This window comes from Elephantulus edwardii, unplaced genomic scaffold (genome assembly GCF_000299155.1).
Source record: "Elephantulus edwardii isolate Elephantulus edwardi_28Jun2011 unplaced genomic scaffold, EleEdw1.0 scaffold00012, whole genome shotgun sequence".
NCBI classification, from domain to species: domain Eukaryota; kingdom Metazoa; phylum Chordata; class Mammalia; order Macroscelidea; family Macroscelididae; genus Elephantulus; species Elephantulus edwardii.
Genome location: NW_006399762.1, coordinates 17,004,592 through 17,020,728, shown reverse-complemented (window position 1 = coordinate 17,020,728; position 16,137 = coordinate 17,004,592). Strand labels below are relative to the sequence as shown.

Here is a 16,137-nt window from a genome sequence, read left to right as displayed (position 1 = left end):
GTACTTTCTCAAGGAAATCGTTAATTCAGTAAGTTATCTTAAACAGCAGTCAACAGAATAAGAGAGTTGAAAAAGCAAGGGTTGATAGTCATAGAAAACTGAATTGACATTATAGCTCTGTCACTTAGTAATTTTAAGTTTTACAAAAAGTAACATTTCCTTTTTTCTAAAATAATATTGTCTATCTGGATTATATAAAGCACAAAGTTTTTTTTAAAAAGGTTCTTAACATTTCCAAAGTTCCTGGGTGGCACAAAGGGTTAAGCACTTTGGTAACTTAAAGACTGGTCTACTCACAGGTGCCTCAAAGAAGGGCCTGGTGATCTACATCAGAAAGGTCATAGCTTAGAAAGCCCTATGGAGTGAAAGTATACTGGGCTACACTTGGACTATCAGCTGAACTGATTCAATGGCAAATAGTATAATCTTTTAATTAATTAGTTCTACTATTTTTATAAGCGTACTATGATAATGTTCTCATATTTTGAATAATACATTTCTAAATAAATAATGGAAAGGAAGAGGAAAATTAGAGAGCTTAATGGTAAGGAATTGTCTGCCGACACAAGGGTCTCCCATTCGAATTCACCACCTGCTCTGTGGGAGAAAGATGGGTAATTCCTCCCTTGAGATTTACTGCCTCTGAAAATCTGCTGGAGGGTCAGCTAAAGGTTGGTTCTGACTCAGTGGTACACACCACCGTTAAATGAGTTTACCTAATAATAAATAATAATCTTGTTCTGTGACTATATATGTTGTTCTTGTTGTTGATCACTTTTATAAATTTAATATAAATTTCTCAAAATTTATAAAGAATAACACTGGACAAGCTGTCTTCTATCTGCACCCCCCCCAAAATCTATCAGTTTCCCATTCAAATTTAGAAAAAAGTGAGGCTACATTAAAGGCTTATAAAATCACCTTGCAATATACTGTTACATCTATCCTCACTGGAAGCAGAAGAATTTTGTCATCTTAAATGCTTTCTACTTTAAAAAGTTATGAAACAAAGCACTTATAAGTAATTGAATGGAAACTTAAATATGATTTGTAAACTTTCACTAAAACAAGATTTTTTAAATTAAAAAAATGTCCAATTTGTGTCTTCTAGGTTGCAACACCCCCATGATACATCTTCAAGGATATGAACATGTATGGCCAAGCACAATCACTAAGAGTGCATCTAAATTCCAAAATCAATCTCCATAATAGTCTATGTGTTTCCTACTGCCAAAGGGGTCCTTTAGAGTAGTGAGAGAATATCTTCACCCTGAAACCCACAGCGTCCCTTTTCAGCAGGAAGTAGCTAAGAGAATACGCCATCCCCTTTTCCTTATGACTCAGGGTGAAGTCTCTCTCAGGGAGGAGTGATAGGGAATGGCAAAGGACACACTGACAAAGAAGATTAATCAGAACTGGCTTTGACAAGCACTGTGGCATCTGGACAAGAACAAACTGGGAGGAGGGTAGAGAGAATGGTGCAGCGGTGAATGAATGGAAACCCAAAATCTCTGTAAATGTTTATGAAAATTAATAAACTATAATTATAGAAAAAAAAATGTCCAATTTTATTAAAAATATCTTATTCTAAAAGTAACATTATATTAATAGTTGTAGCAGGTTTACCTTATGAATAAAATTATATTTTTACTATAATGAGACATTTAAAGTATTCTGAACACTCATCCAAATTGCTTATTTAGACAAAACAAAAAATCTAGATAAGTACTTGAGCCCCACATATTATGGCATAAAATTTTTTTTCAATCCATACTATATGAAAGCTTTTCTTCATCTTTCCTTAGAAGACATTATCTCTTTATCTTTTGAATGTCTAGATTTATAGCACTACTTGTCTCTTATGCCAATCTATGCAAACAGGCTTATTTTTTTCTTAACACTTTGGCAATCTGACTCCTTAAATATTTACTAGTATAATAAAGTCACATGTGAGCATTTTTAATAATCTAAAAAAACTAAATAAAACACAAATTATTATTGTTGTTGTTATGTGCTGTCGAGTCACCTGTGACTCATAGCAACACTATGTACAGCAGCTCTGAAACCTGTCCTATCCTGAGCCAGTCTCACTGACTCCAATACAGCTAATCCCACTGCCCCAGTTACTATGTCAATCCATTTCATCCAGGGTCTTCCTCTCTTGCACTGTCCCTCCACCCTTCCCTACCCCAGTTATTTTATCTATCCATCTCATCCTGGGTCTTCCTCTCTTGTGGTGTCCCTCCACCCTTCCAAGTATGACGTCCTTCTCCAAGGACTGAGCCCTCCTGGAAACATGCCCAAAGTATGTGAGACAGCGCTTTAAAACCTTTGCCTGCAAGGAGTAGTTCGGCTTCCCTCTCTACAGGACAGATCTGTTTGTTCTTTTGGCAGTCCATGGTATGTTCAATACTCTTCTTCAGCACCACAGCCCAAATACATATATTAGAGTAAAAGTACTGCCAACACTGTATATACTTCATTGTTGTTCAATCTCTTAAATAATTGTCAAACTCAAAAAAAAGAAAGACTCATTGCCATAGAGTTGGGACTGACTCCGTAACTGATCTTACAAGGATTTTCAGAAGGTTGAAACTACAAAGGAGACTGTCCATATTTTTCCCATGGAACTGCTGTTGGATTCAAACCATCAGAGTAGTGCCAATCTTGGTTTAGCAGTACAAATCCCTACAGACTACGTGATCAGAGCTCAAATATTATTATACCTTAAAAGACTAAATACACTTACTGTGTAAAGAATGATTTATTGATTGTCATTGTTTTTTTCAGACACATAATATACTATTATAATGAAGTTCTGTTTGCAATGTGACTAAGACATTTGGTTACTAAACAAAAGGCTGGTGAATCAAACACATTAGCCCCATGCATGGGAGAAAGATAAGACAGTCAGCTTCCATAAAGATTCACGGTCTTAGAAAAAATCTGAACATCTGTACTTTGTACTGTAGGGTTACTACAAGCTAGAATTGGCCTATTACAGTGGATTGTTGGTCTGGTATACAGTTGTTAGGTACCATCTAGTTGAGTACGGCTCATAGTGATCCTATGAACAAGAGATCTGAACCCTGTCCTGTCCTGTGTCATTCTCACCATCTTGGACACATTTGAGCCTATTTCTGCCATCACTGTGTCAATCCATCTCATTGGAGGTCTTCCTCTCTAGGAAACAGAACAGGACAACTAAAAAAATACTAGACCAGCCCTAGAGACACAGGAACCAGTTTCATGAACAGCCCCAAAGAAAATATTTTAAAATGTAAAGATTTTATAGCTGACAAATGAAATTAAATGTCAAGAGATTTCCAGATATGCTTTAGTGGTAACTCAAAATTATTAACAACAGTATCACAAAAGGTAATTTTCTACTAAATTATAATCTTATTGATTCAAAATGTCAATAAAAATGAAAAATAGTAACATCATTACATAAACAATCAAGAATCTCAGTGTTAAATTCCTATCATCTTTGGAACCTAATGCCCATCACATGTTTTAGTCAGGTAGAGATCATCATTTATTAATATCACAGTGAGATGCACAACAACCACATTCCTCAATAAGCGTTGCCTAATTTAATATCACCGTAATTTTGTTATTGGTATTTCCCAGAAATACATTATGGGTACAAATTTTTATCTCCTAATTATTTTTGAAAATATGTGGTTCGAATCCATCAGCTTCTCTAAGGAAGGAAGGGCAACTTCCTTTAGTGCAATTTACTTCCTCTGAAAACCTTCTGGAGGGTCAGAAAAGAGTCAGTTCTGACTCAGCAGTACACGATAATTAGTTTTAAAGGAAGCTCTGGTGGCTTTGTGGGTAAAGAGTTGTACTGCCAACTCAGTGGCAAGCGGTTCAAATCTATCAGTTGCTGTGTAGGAATAAGATGGGAAATCTCCTCCTGTGTGATTTATTGCCTCTGAAAACTCACTGAAGGGTCTGCTATGAGTCAGTTTTAACTCAATGGCACATAACAACATCAATAACTAATTTTCAAGATTAGTAAATAATTTCTTTCACAAACAAAGGGAAATTATCTAACAAATAACAAGGCCAGAGTAAAAATAGAAATAAAACTAAAAATCAAAGGGAGCTCTTATGGCCTAAGTAATAAGGAATGGGAGTCCCAGAATACTTGTGCTCATGCATTTGAAATCAGGAACCAGGAAGCTGTTGTCCAAACAGAGCAAGAGAATACTGCACGGTTCAATATCAAAAAAGGAGTGTGTCAGAGATGTATCCTTCCTCTGCATTTTCAATCTATGTGCAGAACAGATCATTCCAGAGGTGGATGGACTTTACGAAGAAGAATGTGACATCAGGTTTGGAGGAAGACTCATCAACAACCTGCATTATGCAGAGGACACAACCTTGCTTGCCAATCTGAAGAGGACTTGAAGTATTTGCTGCAAAAGGTCAATTTGCATCTCAACATCAAGAAAACAGATTCTCACCAGTAGGCCACTTGGCAGCATCATGACAGATGGATAAGAGATTAAGGTTGTTAACAATTTTATCTTGCTTACATCCACAATCAACACTCTTGGCACCAGCAATCAGGAAATCCAAACACGAGATGCTTTAGGAAAGTCTGCAGTTAAGGACCTCTCAAGAGTGCTAAAGAGCAATGATGTCACTCCAGATATTAAGGTGGAACCTGACCCAGGCCATGAACTTCACAACTGCTTGCTATGCATCAAAGTACTGGAAAATAACTAAGGATGAAGGAAGATGAAGCAATACCTTTCATTTGTGGTACTGGAGAAGAATACTGAACACACCATGGACTGCCAAGAGAACAAACACATCTGACCCAGAGAGGGTGAAGCCAGGTTGCTCCTTGGAGGCAAGGATTTTGAAATTCCATCTCACATACTTTGGGAATGTTGCCAGGAAGGACCAGTCCTTGAGGAAGGACATCACATAGGGGAGAGTAGAAGTTCAGTGCAGGAGAAGAAGACCCTATATGAGATGGGTTGACACAGTGACTGTGGCAATAAAGTCAAGCATGTCAGAGACAGTGAGATTGGCTCAGGACAGAGCAAGGTTCAGAGCTATAGTTTATAGTCAACACAATGGCACATAACAACAACAACTTATTTTTTTCTCAAAACATTATTCTAACCAAGGAACGAAAAAATGAACTAACCATTTGTCTAATTAGTTTCAACTTTTCAAATCAATAATGCGTAATCATAATAATGCATAACTTGATTCATCTATACGTTCTAGTTTGACTTGCCCCAAAAGGCAAGTAACTAAAAGGGTAAGAAATTACAGTAATATCTTAAACCCTTTGGCTGTCAAAAACAAAGAGAAACAAGTAGCAAGGGTTAAGTTTTTACAACTATCTTTATGACATAAAAAGACTTTGAGATATGCAGATGCGACATTCAGATGTTATAAATGACAACTAATTTAATGTACATGGGTGAAGTAGTTTTATATAGTTAAATTTATGTTCTGTAAGTATGACCAAGTTAGGAATTAACAAAACTACTAAGTGAAAGAAAACCAATATAATTTAACTGCATTATATGTGAAGTTTTATAGAAAGATGGAATAAAATTCCTCTATAATTAGCAAGAGTATAATAAAATATATCTGTGACAATGCATATTATTTCAAGTTTATTATTTACCATATTTACAAAAATATTTATTTATGAGACTGTGTGGTATATCAGATTTTACTTAATAGGTAGTTGGATTTTTTTTTGTAATTTTTTATTTTAATAATTTTAATGAACATTTACAGAGATTTTGGATTTCCATTCATTCATTGCTGCACTTCTCTCCCCGGCCAGCCCCCTCCCCCAGTTCGCTGAAACTCAAGAAATCACTGCAACTATAAAAAATATTTTACCATCAGAGGATTACAAATGCAAAATAAACCACATATACTATTTTTAAAGAAACAGTCCATCCCAGTCTGTGGTGGTAAGGGATTATTGTTTGAAGTGGCTTTCCTAGCCACTGACTTTAACTTTTCCATGTAGATGGTTAGGGATATGCAAATAGGGAATGTTAGTTCTTAAGAGGATTGGCTAGTCTCATCATTAGATTGAGTAGGATTCAACAACAGATTTTGAGAATCTCACCACTAGCAAAGAAGCAGCAAGAGAAAGCAGCATGCCTTTCTGGGATAGAGACTCTTGGACCACCTAGACCTAAAGGAGAGCAGCAGCAACCACAGCAGAGAATCACAACACTGACGAGAGAGAGACAGAGACAGAGAGAGAGAGAGAGAAAAGTTCCATATGGAGCCTAAGTTGTTAGCACCTTGAAACAAATAAGCAGGTTATTTTACATGCTATTCTGCATTTCTCTTTGAATATACTGATTCTTTTTAAATTTTTTCCACATAAATGTTTTCCCCCTCATCATTATACTCTAAAGGTTTTTGAAAGCATATATACTGGTTTATAGCTTACTTCCAGCATTTGTAAGCTCTTAAAAATAAAGTGGCTGCTTAAGTTCTTTATAAATGACTGAATGAACATTTTTGATCAGAGTCCCTCTGTACTGAGCCCTTCCTACATCACAAAGCTGTAAGATTGTATTTTTAAAGGGTCGCTATGAGTCGCCTGCGACTCGATGGCACTTAGCAACAATAACAACAATTTTAAGTCATTCTTAAATAAAGATAGGTGCTTTCAGAACTTAGTAATTTAACAATTTTAAAATAGATCATAAATACATTCAAAGGTACAAATACCCTATAGCAATTTTAATTGATGTAGGATATAAAGACCTATCCAATATTTGGAAGGAAAGTACTATTTTATAGTGAACAACTGTAATAGTTAAAACTGAGAAAATATTTTTAAGATGTGTTTCTATAAAATTCACTGAGTCCTCAAAACACTCTACAATATTCCCTGCTCTGGCGGCCTAGTGGTAAGAAGCTGCACTACAGTCCCAAAAGCATGTCACTCCCAACTGGACAGTACACTTTAACATTTTACTAACAGAGAGCGTTGGTGGTCTAGTGTTAAGAAGGTGTGCTGCAATCCCAAGAGTCTGCATCACCAGCTGTCTATGGGAGGCTGGCAATCTCTTCCCACGTCATTCTGTCTCTGAAAAACTGATGGTCAATTATGAGTCCATTTCAACTTAATGGCACACAACAACAGTACTGAGTAAGTAGATGAGTGACTGAACCACGTTTACACTTTAAACAATAAAACCAGAATTCAAATCAGATTTTCACAGTAAACCAAAGCTGTCATTGGATTTATAAATACCAATTTCTGTCACATAAGTAACCTCACTTGATTTTAACAATAACTCTATCAAATATTAATGGCAGCTAACATTTGTTGGATACATATTAAAAGACAGGCTTTGATTATGGTGTATTCACTCATTCAGTCCTCAAAGTATAGGGTAGGGTCATACGATTATTACTCCATGTTACAATGGAGAAAAATGAGGCTCAAAGAAAATATCTCAAAACTCAAACAGTAATTGGTAAAGGACTCGGACTTCAAACCAAGAGCATCTGGTTTCAGGGCTAATTTCTTTACCACCTCATTCTTTGACAGAATATTACTGAACATCCTTAACAGAGGAAAGGCACTCCGGTGGAGTAATCCACAGTGAGTTGCACTGCTAACCGAAAGGTTGTCTGTCTCTAGTAGTTTGAGTCCACCAGTGGTTCTTCTACAGAAAAGCAATCCGTCTTCTCCAGTTAAGATTTACAGCCTCAGAATCTTGATGGAGGGTCACTATGAATCAGAATGGACTCAACGGCAGCCAACAAGTTGGAGCTTTGCACAGAAGAAGAAAAAAATGCATGTTTTCTAGCTTTTTATCCTCGCTACTTTTCCTCAGTGCAGCTGGTGTAATTAGAATCATTAAACTGAGAACAGTTAGAAGTTTCTCAGTTTTTATGGTACTTAGAAGCAGAATGTGAAAAAGTGAGAAATAACAGCAGAGGGAAAGGAATTCAATCTAGAAAGGATGTATCTAACACATTAAAAGGTATATAAGAATGGACAAAAATATTTACATTCTGGTGTCATCACTGTGATTAAGTGTTTTCCAGATGGTTCCAAGTCATAGCAATCCTATATAGAACAGAATGAAATATTAACCAGTCCCATATCATTCTCTTTATTGCCATAGTTTAGTTCATTATTGTAGTTACTATGTCAATCCATATCACTGAAGTTTTGTTCTTTCTCACTGGCCTTCCTCTTTACTGAACATGAAGTCCTTCTCACCATCTTTACCTCTCAGGAATATTCTGACTGAAATTCTTCAGGGATAGATTTGTTCCTTCTTCTGGCAGTCCATGGTTTATTCAATATTCTTTGCCAACATCGCGATTCAAAGGCATCTGTTCTTCTTTGGTCTTCCTTATTCATTGTCCAGCTTTCACATGCATAGAGGCTACTGAAAATACCCTGGCTTGAGTCAGGCATACATGAGTCCTCAAACCGCCTTAAACATTTTAAAGAGCTATTCTGCAACACATTTGTCCAATGCAATATATCATCTGACTGCATAACTGCAGCTTCCATAACAATGAATCTGTATACAAGTAAAATGAAATCCCAAACAACTTCAATGTTTTCCATTTACCAGTTGCTTATTGGTCAAGTTAGGAGGATTTCTTTTCCCTTTGGGTTAAAGTTTAATCCATTCTGAAAGATGTAGCTGTCATCAAGATCTTCATTAGTAAGTGCTTCCTCTTTGCTTCTGGCAAGTTGTTATGTGCCACAGAATCACTTGAGAGTCATAGTTACCCTGTGCACAACAGCTCTGAACTCTGCTCTATCCTGAGTCAACCTAACTATCTCTGACATACTTACGCCCATTACCCCAATTAGTTAATCCATCTCATTCAGAGTCTTCCTTTCTTGCACTATCCTTCCACCCTCCCAAACATGATATCCCTCTCCAAGGAGTGGTCTCTCCTACAACATGCTGCAGCATACCCAAAGTTCATCAGATGGAGCTTCAGAATCTTTGCTTCCAAGGGACAGCCTGGTCTCACCTTCTACAGGATGAATCTGTCTGTTCCCCTAGCAGTCCATGGTATATTCAACACTCTTCTCCAGCAAGTACGATTGTGTTATATGATTAGGTAGGTGGTTAATAAATCTTGCTCCAATCCTAAAATTAAATTCCTCTACATATAATCTTGCCTCTACAATTATGTGCCCAGCATTAAGTAAAAACTGCCTAAATTTTACTGCACAGTTTTACTAAACTTCATAAGTATGATGAAAAGATACATAAAACCTAGACAAATACTTTTCCTGGTTTTAAGCTTTAGGAAATCCCTTGTTCTGTATGGAGGACTGTCTTTTGGTCTATATACAGATTCTGAAGGAGCAAAGTTAAAAGTTCTTTACCCATTCCCATTCTTTCTTTACCATGTTATTTTAATATATTATGATCCACATAGTCAAATGTCTTTCCATAGTAAATAAAATATAGGTAAAGTTCATTCTGGTATTCTCAGCCTTCAGTCAACATTCCCTTGATATCAGCAATGATAACCCTCATTCCAAGTTCTATTCTGAATTTAGATTAAATTTCTTAGTTTCTGAATAATGTACTGCTATAATAATTCATTTTGTTTAGGGTGCTTTTTGGTTTGCCTGTTTTAGTTCCATATCATATCACTTTCCTGTGATACAAATGATGCTGGTGTTGTGTACTATGAAGCTGGAACCAACTCCTATGTGAACCCTCCAGTGGGTTTTCAGAGACAGCAAATCAAACAAGAGGAGACTGCCCAATCTTTTTCCCAAGGAGTAGCTGGTAGATTCAAACCAAGTGCCTTTGAGTTGGCTATGCAACTCCTTACCACTAAGCCACCAGAGCTTCCTGATACTAATGACAAGGTTTGGTAATTTCTGCTTTACATTGGATCATCCTTTTTTGCAATTCACACAAATATAGATCTCTTCTAATCCATCTTTCCAGTTATAGTGCAGAAGGTATGACCTTCAGTGGACAGAGAGATGGCTCTAATTATGAAAATTAATAAAAGTGAAGCTCATGATGGATTGCTTTCAAAAGAAAATGTAAAACCAAAGAAAGATTAAGGAAAGGTGTTGCAAGCTCCCCAAAAATTGATACTCATTCATGTCAAAGGTGCTTCAAAACAGAGTAAATAATATAAGCACTAAAACAATTTAACTACACATTTACATTCTTCTCCCTTTTATTAAAAAACTAAAACGATATGTACACTTTAGCCATTCCTTCTCATTGTTAAAATCTTCTCTTGGAATAGAGGTGAACAGAACAAAACTAGTATACAGTGTTTCTCATTTCTCATAGCATGAGTCAACAGTGGTAGTTAGTTTACCATAAAGAACTTCCTCAGAATCACATTAAAATCAGGACAATTACAACAAAATTTCATCCAAAGAAATAAACTGAAGTGCTTACATATACCTTAAGCATAATTTAAAGCCAGTATTTGCAACAAATACAGAAAAGCTAATCATAGCAGAGAGTACAAGTGATGATACTAGGAGGAAGAAGCTCTCCTTAAAACATGTAAAATAAGTAAGCTAACCCTAATGGAATTTGTTCCCTCATTAGTTAAATAAATCAGGTCACTGCGATGGGCTTACATTAAAGGCAATTTGTTCATTTTCATTTGTCAAACTATAAACTCCCTCGAAAACAGACGTGTGGTCATAATCAAGATGTAACATTTCAGTATAAATATTTTTACAGGAGCCTGACAAAATGTTAAGACCACAGTGAGTTTACTCCATTTTTTTTTGTTTAGTTTTTGCTTTTATTTATGTCAACAGCTATTTTAGAAATTATCTCTGTGACTATAAATTCCATGTACAAAATACATTACATGCCACTGCGAGAAAACTTAAAGCAGAAGATCAAACAAGTCTGAACTGCATACAAAAACATTCAAATTAAGATGAACTTCCTAGAAGACAGTAATAATAAACTATTACTGTTAAATATGCCTTGGCAAATTAAGTTCAAATGTAACTACAGTTGAAATATATGATTCAACTGAGCTATGACCTATTTTTCCTCTCAAAAGCAAATTATGACAATTGTGAGACATATTTTTTCCATCCCAGGGTCCTTCAGAAAGTTCTTTCACACTAAAATTGAAAGCAAAATGCACTTAGTGTTCTTGAGTAGCGTGAAAATATAGTTATTTGTACTACTGTTAATATTACAGACCAAATTTTTGTAACAATTTATTAAATAACAGTTATGTGTTTCAATCCTTTTTAAAGTATACAAACCAAATGTCATTCAGAAAGGAAATAACCTGAATATGTAACATGATACCTAAGTCTACAATTAGATTATAACCATGACATATTTACATACAACAGAAACAATAAGCAACATGACAAGAAGAAAATTCACATATATGTGGTTGAAAATACCCACCCCTCGCAGAGAGCTTTTTGGTGTTGATAATTTTGGCAGCATATTCTTGTCCAGAAGGGATTTTCATACATCTTCTCACCACTGAGAACGCCCCTCTGAAAACCAATAATTAGCAAGTCATCAATATAATAAGCTCTGATCTGCTACCAAAAAAAACAAAAACAAAAACCATCGACCATCTGATCATTTACATTGATTTTTAATGTACTGTCAAGTATTAGTGCACTACAGAAATAGCCAGAAAATGAAAATTTTTCCTGGAAACCCAGGCCTTATTTATTGTTGAAGGAAAAATACAAGTTAAGTTTTCTTTAGGAGGTAGTCCACATAATCTACAAAATGAAAAGAATTGCCAATTATGACTGCTCTTATATGCATATGGAATTTGAAAGCACTTTATAATTCACTCACACAACACCAAATGCGCTGAGAAAATCCTGCAAAGAACAGAGCTGATGAGGAGCGGCATAAATGTGCTGCCTATTTATTAGGTGGTGGGGAAATGTGGCTGTTAAGTTAATAAATACAGTGATTATTTTCATTAAAATATAAAGCTTGAGCACATTTGTGTGCTTCAACAAATCCTGGCTTGATGATTTCTCTATGTACAGTTTTGGGCTGGGGGAGGGGAGAGATTTGAATTAAGCTGCTCTTCCGACATAGTCTCCATGTTTTAACAGCAGACAATAAAATAAGCATAGTTCTCATTACATTTAAAAGACATTTACATTTCTTATAATCCAGAAACGTATACTTAAGACGCTCTCCTTTCAAAAGTAATAGCCCAAACTATTGATGGAAGAATTGGGTTGGATGCTACATAAAAATCAAGATTCACAGCTGAGCCCCTACGTCCCTTTACACAATTTTCCAGGTCTCCACCCCCCTTTTTCTGACCCATCTAACTATTTCTGCTAGTTGGGTGTGTTTGAAGTCTTTTTACACAAAACCAGGCTACCCTTAGGAAGTGCTTTCCTGGTCACCAGAGGGCTTTTCAGCTGCCTGTATAAATAAATCCTCCCACAGAATGCGAAGATGCACACGTAAACCCTGAGGACGATGGTGTGTGCAAGTAATCTGGAGCAAAGAACAACAAGGGGATATGGGGGCAAAAGGTTGTGTTCCACTGGGTGGCCCATTTCCTGGACAGAACTGTTAGATGCGAAATAGATTATGCCAAGTTGAACTTTCGGCATCAATTAATATGGCACCTTCCGTGGCAATGAGTTCTCATCCCTATTTGAGTCTTACTTCCCACACGTTGGCTAACCCAGAGACATCTCTATTTACAGAAAACATATCTATGTTGCATTTTACATGGATTCGTTTCCTCTACACGCGGAGCGCGCGGACTCTCATACTTTCTCACACACACACACACAAGCACACACACACACACACTCTCTCAGGATGACAGCTACAACTGCAGAGATCGTAAATTCACAAAGTCTTTAGGTGAAGCAAGGTGGGAAGGTGGAGCAGAGATTAGAATGGATCCCAGTCGAGAAGGGGGGGCTTTCCCCTTCTCTGACCCCTCCCCTTGCTAAAGCTGCCAGAGCTAACAATCCAGGGGTTCTCCCTCTCCCCTGATGCCCTAAACTCCCACGCCCCATGGCCGAGGGTACTGGGTCAGGGGCAACGCGACTCGCCCTTTGCTGGAAAGGGGACATGCGATGACAGGCAAAGGCGCTTACTTTCCGAGCTCCTCGAAAAGCTGATACTCGTCCGTGAACCTGGTGCAGGTTGTGGTCGAAGCCATCTCGGTCCAGGCAGTGCCTCTGGCTGGAAGGTGGTGGAGGAGACTCGAGCAGATGTGCTGCTTTCCCGGGACTGGCCCCGCCGCCGAGCTGTCACCTAGGGCCGCCCTCACTTTTCTCGTCGGAAAGTAGCTCGCCCGGCAAGGAGTGTGCGCAGGGGCGGGGCGGGAGCGGAGATGCCCAGAAACGGTGGCGTGGGGGTCTCCTCCCCGCAGTCAGTTGATCCTATCCCCCTCGGTGCTTCACTTCCTTCTTCTCTCTAAGGTCCACCAGACCCCTTTCCAGACCCTCGCCCCAGATGAAGTCAAAGTACTCAAGAAGAGGAGCCCGGAAAATGGAAAAAGAGCCGGGCACCGGGAGAGGCGAGCAGCTGCGAAACGTTCCTTACCAGGGATAGGAGGGGTAGGAGCGGAGGGGAGGGAAGCCGAGGGGGCGGGGCGGAGTGCCGAGGGGCCGAGGCTGCCCCCGATCTGGGAGCGTACTACCGGAGCCCAGCTGCAGCTATCAGTGGGCGCGCAGGGCTCTGACCGAGCGTGGGCTTGGCGCTGGCCTCTAGCCCGTGGGTGGCGGCGGCACTGGCGGGGACTCGGGTGCCTCGGCAGCCTCTCGCACGGCGCGAACCCGCGCGGCTTAAAGACGGGCTTCTGGAGAGACAGCTTTCGGCTCGCCTGCCGTCCCCAGGCCTCCGCCTTCTTCGCCAGCAGCGCCTCCTATCAGCGCTCCCTCCCAGGCACCAGCCCCTCCCTCGAGAAGCCCCTTCCTCACTGGTCCCACACCTCCCTCTAGCGATACTACCCTCTCCCTTTGCGGAGCACTCGCCTTCCTTGGTTTACACCCGAAAAAGCCTGTTTAGGGAAGGGACCAGGTGAAACAAGCGTGGAGAATTTGGGTGGGAGATTTGAGTGACCATCGTGAGATGTCAAAATTAGCCATTTAAAACCCTTTATTGCCTTTCAAGAGAGAGATTCGGGACAACTTATAAACAGCCCAGCAGTCTCTGAGAGTCACAGAAGCCTTGGCCTATTTGGGGCGTAAGGTCCTGGGGACCGCCCTAGATCAAGTCCATGGCCATGGTTCTCAAGTGGGAGGGGAGGGGCGCAACCACTTGATCTCGGCATGGCTCAGTGTGTAAAGCAGGAGCCGGATGTGGGCAGCTGGCCGCTTCCAAAGAAGGTTCCCAGCTTCCCACAGCCTCCATCCCTGGTCTGGACCCACCCGAGCGGAAGCCGCATTCGCCACTCGGCCGGCTCCCAGGCGCCCAGCGCGTAGTCTCCCTCCCCCGCAGCACCATCAGTGAGGGGCGATGCTGGCGTGCGCCACGTTTCACTACCGATTTGACTGCAACCTCAATCTCTACCTCCCCCTCCGGCTTCCAGGCCGGGTTGGTCAGACCCTGGCAGTTCTCAAAGGCCTTTGCTACAGCCATGAATGTGAATAGAAAGAAAGTAAAAACTCTGCCACTCAGCCACACCTTCCCTTCTCTTCTGAATAACTCCCTGTAACCTCAGTTAAGTTCTGATAGTAAGGCAGATTCTCGCGAGATTTGCGGCTCCACCGAAGAAAACGGGGGCGGGGAAATAGAAAGGTTGGGTGTCCGTCACGCGACAGGCGGGCGGGGACATCGGGGAGCTTTACGTCACTCCCGTCACGTGGACCCGTCTAGCCCGTTTCGCTTTTGCAAAAAAAAAAAAGTCCAAAGGTGAGGTCTAATGTGCTGCTGGTGCGTGCGCCCTAATCTAGACTTTGGAGTCACAATTAAATGCATCCTGTATTTAAAAATATGACCTGTTGTACACATATATATTTGTTTACACTAAGTGCGAGAAAAATAAGAATTGCATTTAAAAATAAATTGTTAAAAACAAATTGTTGGTGATGGCTAATCCAGCCCTTGGGCCTTTTTCTTCACCCTTATGTTTTAAAAAGGTAAGAACTTTGTTTAATTAGTGCCCTTCATTCTCCAAGGGCAATAAAAGCCTTGTAGTTATACGGCTAATTTATTCATCATTAACATTACAGCATGAACACAACATTTTACACTTGGAAAGGAAGAGGATACTTAAAGACACTGGAGAGAAAAGTTGTTACTTAATCCTTACGCAAGGGTGGTTTAATTTTCCCATTTTCCCTGCAATCACATTTCATCTTTTGATTCTCTAAATTCTTCTTTTGGGGAACAAATTATTAACACATAATTAAATTGAAGTTTTTGTGAGTCATAAAAGCAATTTTAACATGATGTGACGTGTACAAAAGCAAATGCATTAAAAATAGTTATTACTGTTCAGATAACAAAATTGGGGAAAATTGTCAAAATATTTTCTGTTTATAGATTTGGCAGTATGACCTCAGAATCTAAAAATGAAACAAAAAACCTAAAATGAATAAATACAAATAATATTAAATTTTGCAACTAAGAAAGTATTAAAAAAATTTGAGTAACAATATTATACTAAGTATCATTTAAACTACAGAAAATTGTAGATGTCTGTGATAATTGTGTTGTTGTTGTTATTATGTGCCATCAAGTCATTTGCGACTCATAGCGACCCTATGTACAAGAGCCCTAAATGCCATTCTATCCTGTGCCAACCTCGCTGTCTCAAACACATTCATTCCCACCACTCCACTCACAGAATCGATCCATCTCATCGAGGGTCTTCTTTTCCTGCGCCGTGCCTCCCATCTCCCAAACATGATGTCCCTCTCCAAGGACCAGTCAGTCCCTCCTTACAACATGCCCAAAGTATGTCAGATGAAGCTTCAGAATCCTTGACTCCAGGGAGCATTCTGGCTTCACCCTCTCCAGGACAAACCTGTTTGTTCCCTAGCAGTCCATGGTATATTCAACACTCTTCTTCAGCACCACAACTCAAAGGCATCAATTATCTTTCTACCATCCCTATTCACTGTGCAACTCTCCGATGCATAGCATGTAATTGCAAAGACTATAGCCT

At 39.2% G+C, this 16,137-nt stretch overlaps 1 protein-coding gene across 9 annotated transcripts in view; it reads right to left on the bottom strand.

Annotated features, from left to right (window-relative positions):
- The window catches only part of LOC102861251 (calcium/calmodulin-dependent protein kinase type II subunit delta-like), a 413,849-nt gene extending 400,176 nt beyond the window's left edge, over nt 1–13,673 (bottom strand). For 4 of the 9 annotated variants that reach the window (XM_006881078.1, XM_006881072.1, XM_006881074.1 and 1 more), the window contains exons 1-2: nt 13,118–13,563; nt 11,424–11,518 (exon numbers count right to left, since the gene is read on the bottom strand). In XM_006881078.1, coding sequence (XP_006881140.1) covers nt 11,424–11,518; nt 13,118–13,182 — 160 coding nt within the window. In that variant the 5' untranslated portion in view covers nt 13,183–13,563. Of the gene's footprint in view, nt 1–11,423; nt 11,519–13,117 lie in introns of all 9 variants that reach the window. The other 5 variants (XM_006881075.1, XM_006881077.1, XM_006881076.1 and 2 more) reach the window with 2 other exon arrangements.
- Nucleotides 13,674–16,137: the final 2,464 nt, after the last annotated feature.